Raw genomic sequence first — 6618 nt, 5'->3', positions numbered from 1 at the left:
TTTCATAGGATTTCTCAGTCGATTGATAGTGCATGCTCTGCATGCACGCAGGCATGTAACCTACAAAATGATGCATTTATATTTTTCTACTTATACGACCAGACTAATGCGTGGCGCCTCGAGACGACATTCAGGCACTCGGTTACAATCACATCCTCTCATCCATCTCCGACGTGGGGAGGAGAGGCAGTTCAAACAATAAACACATCGTAGCCTAAATCGATAACAAAAAAATCTTATCCAATCGTAAAATCTTGAAGCCATCGTTAATTTCCGTGAAGCCAATCCCCGTCTGTCTCTATGGTGTTTTATTTTTCAACAAGCTGACGAAAGCTCGGGTTTTTCCGTGTAGTAGCAATAAGAGCCGAGAGTCTTACACACGCGAGGCATAGACATCAAGCGGGTTGGGTAACTCTGTACAATTGTTTTCTCTTACTGAACAAGGAGATAGGTATTTTGAAAATGTTATCAGCTAATGAGGTATGTTTGTTGATTGTACATTTGTTTTGTCAGGTCTCAAAATAATATGCATTAAATAGCCATTATTCAAAAAAAAATTAACAATGTAGGCTAACTTACATGTCAAATAGGCTATACAAACATGACATATTTTGTGTATTTTTTTAATGACAAATATCGTTATTTTTTTATATGTTATTGTTGTCATTCCATTAGCTCGTGTCTGTTGGGACATTTCAAGTGCTTAAATTACCTCTTGGATTTATCCGCGTTTTGGAATGGGTAAGTTTGAGTGTTTGCAGAAACACATATTTGTTTTGCATGAAATAACTAAATGATAGAAAACACGTTTACAGTTGTCAGTCAATGTATTCATCATATGTATTAACGTTAGTGTCTGCGAAATATAGCATAGCAGTCATATTTAGGCTACATTTGCGCACTGAAATATAATTGCGCCTTTCATGTTTACCCAAGGGGTCTCGTGTTTTTGCGAGTAAATTAGCGTTATAGCAGGCTATACTGTAAGTTTTTGTTTACATTCATTTCCATTACTCTCAGGCGAAACTTTGAATTATCGTAATTGAGTTCTGTGTCGCTGATGATGTGTTACTATTTCTCAGACGAGTAACCGTCCCAGCGCGTGAACAAACTGCTTTACCGTGACCAACTAGTTCACGTTTATTTAAGTAATCGCTGCTCTGTTAGGTCTTCACCGGGAGGCTGGAGAACAACAACACCTAAAAACTAACCTTTTGCCTGAAAGTGATCGCAGTGAAGCAGGACAGAAAATGGATCATCCTACAGACAGTGAATCACGTGGCCTTGGCTTGTTATATAAATCAGGCAGACAGGCATTGAGGAAATCAGGTATTGTTTGATTGAATGTTAGAATGGGAAACACTAGTGACTTTAAGTGTGGTATGGTCGATGGTGTCAGTCGCGCCAGATCCAGAATCTCAGAAACAGCCACCCCCCTGAGCTTTTCATGCACAACAGTGTCTATGGTATACCAAGTGTGGTTTGACAAACAAACATTAAGTCAGTGGCAGTCCTGTGGGCAAAAAAAAAGCTTGTTGATGAGAGAGGTCGAAGGAGAATGAATCGTGCAAGCTAACAGGCGGGCCACAAACAGACAAATAGCGGTGCAGTACAACAGTGGTGTGCAGAACCACATCTCGGAATGCAACTCCTGCATGTCGGAATGCAACTCCTCAGTCGTGTCTCGGATGGACTATTGCAGCAGACAATAGGAGGTTCCCCTCCTATTAGCTAAAAACAAGAAGAAGTGGATCCAGTGGGCACACGATCACTAACACTGGACAATTGAGGAGTGCAAAAACATCACCTGGTCCAACAAATCCCAGTTCCTGTTGTGTCATGTTGATGGCAGAGTCAGGATTTGGCGTAAGCAGCACGAGTCCATAGACCCATCATTTCCCAACCACGAGCACAGTGACACACAGACATTTCCCAAACACAAGCACAGTGACACACAGACATTTCACAACCACGAGCATAGTGACACACAGACATTTCACAACCACGAGCATAGTGACACACAGACATTTCACAACCACGAGCATAGTGACACACAGACATTTCACAACCACGAGCATAGTGACACACAGACTTTTCACAACCACGAGCATAGTGACACACAGACATTTCACAACCACAAGCATAGTGACACACAGACTTTTCACAACCACGAGCATAGTGACACACAGACATTTCACAACCACGAGCATAGTGACACACAGACATTTCCCAACCACGAGCATAGTGACACACAGACATTTCCCAACCATGAGCATAGTGACACACAGACAATCAACCCACTGCACACTGTGATTCTCAAGGGTGATTTAATTGATTCAGCTTTGTTTGTAGGAATGACCCCGGTCGGACAAAACAGAGATAACCTGGGTTTACTTACATCTCGGTCACCTTCAGTATCTTTACTATTGCAGATTCTTATTAGCAGCTCTGATGGCAGTTGTCTTTGTCATTCTGCACATCATTTCATCATGAGGAGTGTGCAGTGTCCATAGGGGAGTTGCAGCGATGGGACAAGACTATAACTACCAATTGGATATCACAAAATTGGGGAGAAAAAAACATTACGAGCAACCAGGCGCTGCACTTGACACATTTATGAAATTGATTATCCCAGTTACTAATACGCATGCACCCATTAAGAAAATGACTGTAAAAACGGTTAAATACCTGCGGATTGATGAGGAATTGAAACATTTTATGGTTGAGAAGGATGAAATGGTAAATAGGTCTGGCTATACAACCGATTGGCCTACGTGCTGCAAATTGAGAAATAATGTGACTGAACTGAATAAAAAGAAGAAGAAACTACACTATGAAACAAAGATAAATTACATAAAGAATTATAGTAAAAAGCTTTAGAGCACCATAAAATGAAATGTTGGGTAAACTCTGCTCCATCATTCGTTGAATCAGATGGCTCATTCATCACAAAACCCACTGATATTGCCGACTACTTTAATGATTTACTTCTTTGGCAAGATTAGAAAACTTAGGCATGACATACATGCCAGCAACAAACTCTGACACTACATATCCAAGTATATCTGACCAAAATATGAAAGACAATAATTATAATTTTAAATTCCGTAAAGTAAGTGTGGAAGAGGTGAAACAATTTTTGTTTTCTATCAACAATAACAAGCCACCGGGGTCTGACAACTTGGATGGAAAATTAGTGAGGATAATAGGGGACGAAATTGTCACTCCTATTTGCCATATTTTCAATTTAACCTCACTGGGGTAGGGGGTACTATTTTCACCTCCGGATGAAAAGCGTGCCCAAAGTAAACTGCCTGCTACTCAGGCCCAGGCCCGAACATTTATTGAGTAAATGGGAGTCTTGTGAGTGCAACCATATGAAGATCATCAAAGGTAAGTGATTCATTTTATCGCTATTTCTGACTTAACTCCTCAACTTGGCTGGTAACTGTTTGTAATGACTTGTCTGCTGCACGCTGTTCTCAGATAATCGCATGGTATGCTTTTGCCGTAAAGCCTTTTTGAAATCTGACACCGTGGTTGGATTAACAAAAAGTTCATCTTTAAACCAATGTATAACACTTGTATGTTTTATTAATTTTTCGAATGTGTATTTCTGTTTTTGAATTTGGCGCTCTGCAATTTCACTGGATGTTGGCCAGGTGGGATGCTACCGTCGCACACCCCCTAGAGTGGTTAAGCCTACTATTTCCCTACCTAAGAATAGTAAATCCTCCTTATCTGGCTCAAATAGCCGACCAATCAGCCTGTTACCAACCCGTAGTAAACTTTTGGAAAGCAAAATGAGGTATAATCAGGAATTCCCAAGGGCAGCTGTCTAGGCCCCTTACTTTTTTCAATCTTTACTGACGACATGCCACTGGCTTTGAGTGTCTATGTATGCGGATGACTCAACACTATACACGTCGGCTTCCACAGCGACTGAAATGTCAGCAATACTCAACAAAGAGCTGCAGTTAGTTTCAGAATGGGTGGCAAGGAATAAGTTGGTCCTAAATATTTAAAAAACTTAAATCATTGTATTTGGGACAAATCATTCACGAAACCCCAACTAAATCTTGTAATGAATAATGTGGAAATTTAGCAAGTTGAGAAGACTAAACTGCTTGGAGTAACCTTGGATTGTAAACTGTCATGGTCGAAACATATTGATAGAACAATAGCTAGAATGGGGAGATGTCTGTCTATAATTTTGTACCTTTATTTAACTAGGAAAAGCCCATTGAGATCTTGAGTTGATTTTTCAGACGAGACCTGTCCAAGAAGGCAGCAACAATCAATACATTACAGAATGAAACATATAACAATACAACAACATGATCCAGCCTAAAAAAATATTTACAATCCTCTGTAACAGAGTCTCCCATCAACAGTTGTATTATACAGCATCCACCTTCACATCAAAAGTGTTTGCTTCTGTAGACAGTATCAGGGTCATTCAAACATAAAAACACTTACAACTGTGTTCACAAGAATCAAACGGACAGACTGATTGGCTGCCAACTTGGATAAAAAAGTGCTCCTCTGCATTCTTAACAGTGCTATCAACAAGGCAGGTCCTAGTTGTGTCACACCTGGCGCTACTGATCAGTCGTGTGGTCAGGTGCCACAAAGAGGGACTTGCAATTGGCTCAGATCAGGGTAGCACGGCTGGCCCTTGGATGTACACAGAGAGCTAATATTAATCATTTGCATGTCAATCTCTCCTGGCTCAAAGTGGAAGAGAGATTGACTTCATCACTACTTGTATTTGTGTGAGGTATTGACATGTTGAATGCACCAAGCTGTCTGTTTGAACTACTGGCACACAGCTCAAACACCCATGCATACCCCACAAGACATGCCACAGAGGTCTCTTCACAGTCCTACATAGAGCCATGACTTCATGGAACTCTATTACATATAAAGTAACTCATGCCAGCAGTAAAATTGGATTTAAAAAATAGATACAAATAGACCTTATGGCACAGCGGGGACTGTGAAGCAACACAAACATAGACACATGCATACAATCTCACGATAACACTATATACACATGTACACATAGATGTTGTGTTATAGATGTCTGGGAGCAGAGTAGAGGCCTGAAGGCACACACTTAATATATTGTGAAATCTGTTATGAATGTATTGTAATGTTTTTTAAATGTATAGCTTCCTTAATTTTGATGGACCCCAGGAAGACTTACCACTTACCACGCTGCGTGTTGGTCTGATCTTGACTACTCTTCCTCAGACGAAGAGGAGAATCGTTACAAAGCATGTACAGTGTAGTAGAGGAAACTTGTTCTGACTTATTTTGAAATTGCTGAAGAGTCATGGTTGTTTGTTCAGTTTGTTGATGAGCCGCTCACATTTAATCTGATGGGTTTAGGTCCGTGCTGACATTTACATTACCAATGACATTTTAAAAACACAATTGTGTAGTCCTGCACACAACGGCACCAATCTTTATGTCTGTATGATCTATTTGTGGATGATTATTCCAGAGTTATATGTGGTCCATAACCTTTCCAGTAGACATGGATGTATGGGTCATCTCCCATACATTTCCGAATATGCAGCTGTGGCTCTCTGGCACATGTGCCCGAGTGGTGCAGTGGTCTAAGGCACTGCATCTCAGTGCAAGAGGTGTCACTGCAGCACCTGGTTTGAATCCAGGCTGCATCACATCCGGCCGTGATTGGGAGTCCCATAGGGCGGCGCACAATTGGCCCAGCGTTCTCCGCGGTAGGCCGTCATTGTAATTAAGAAACTGAGTTGCCTAGTTAAATAAAGGTTACTTTAATTTTTTTATTGTCAGTATCTGGCACACAATTCTCCAAACAGCTGTAAATTCCTCCCTCCCAAGTCATGCAGAAGCTGGCCTTTGATATGTGCTTCAACTCCTCTGTGTGTGTGTGTGTGTGTGTGTGTGTTGTGTGTGCATGTGTGGGCATCCTAATACTGAACTAGTTGTATTAGTGTACAGTCACTGTCTTGCCTGCAGCATAGCGCTCTTGTGTCAGATGATAGGTTTCTTTCAGAATACTGACTGCTGACAAACAAATATGTATTTGTGTCAGATGTCAGTATAGTATCTGTGACTTCACTGTGACTGTGAAATATTTTATACAACTTTCTCAGGTGCCTCAACTAGACACAATTTTATTGTTTTCATAGGACAGCGTATAGGTACTGCTCAAGAAAACAGAACCTTACACAAGTTGGGATTTCTCTATTTTTATTTCACAAATGGTGCTGAATAAGAGGAATTGCCATTTCAGATAATAATATGCACCTTCTCAACCTTCTCAAGGGAGTATTAATCTCCTCTCTGTCTCTCTCTGTCTGTCTCTCTCTGTCTGTCTCTCTCTGTCTGTCTCTCCCTGTCTGACTCTCTCTGTCTCTCTCTCTGTCTGTCTGTCTGTCTGTCTGTCTGTCTGTCTGTCTGTCTGTCTGTCTGTCTGTCTGTCTGTCTGTCTGTCTGTCTGTCTGTCTGTGTCTCTCTCTGTGTCTTTCTCTTCTTGCTCTCTCATACCTCCCTGGAGTCAGATCATGTCAATTTCCAAAGCTTCAAGAAACACTATCTGGCTTCAAACCTACAAGATCAACAGAA

General features: G+C 41.0%; 1 protein-coding gene across 1 annotated transcript in view; it reads left to right on the top strand.

Moving 5' to 3' along the window:
• The first annotated feature begins 213 nt into the window (after positions 1-213).
• LOC115145713 (synaptoporin-like) overlaps positions 214-6618 on the top strand; it is a 32996-nt gene continuing 26591 nt past the window's right edge. Inside the window, exons 1-2 of the mRNA XM_029687238.2 lie at positions 214-480; positions 676-741. Of these exons, the coding sequence (XP_029543098.1) occupies positions 463-480; positions 676-741 (84 nt within the window). The 5' untranslated portion in view covers positions 214-462. The remainder of the gene's footprint in view (positions 481-675; positions 742-6618) is intronic.

The sequence above is a fragment of the Oncorhynchus nerka genome, linkage group LG2 (assembly GCF_034236695.1).
Source record: "Oncorhynchus nerka isolate Pitt River linkage group LG2, Oner_Uvic_2.0, whole genome shotgun sequence".
Classification (NCBI taxonomy): domain Eukaryota; kingdom Metazoa; phylum Chordata; class Actinopteri; order Salmoniformes; family Salmonidae; genus Oncorhynchus; species Oncorhynchus nerka.
This window is presented reverse-complemented; position numbering and strand designations above follow the sequence as displayed.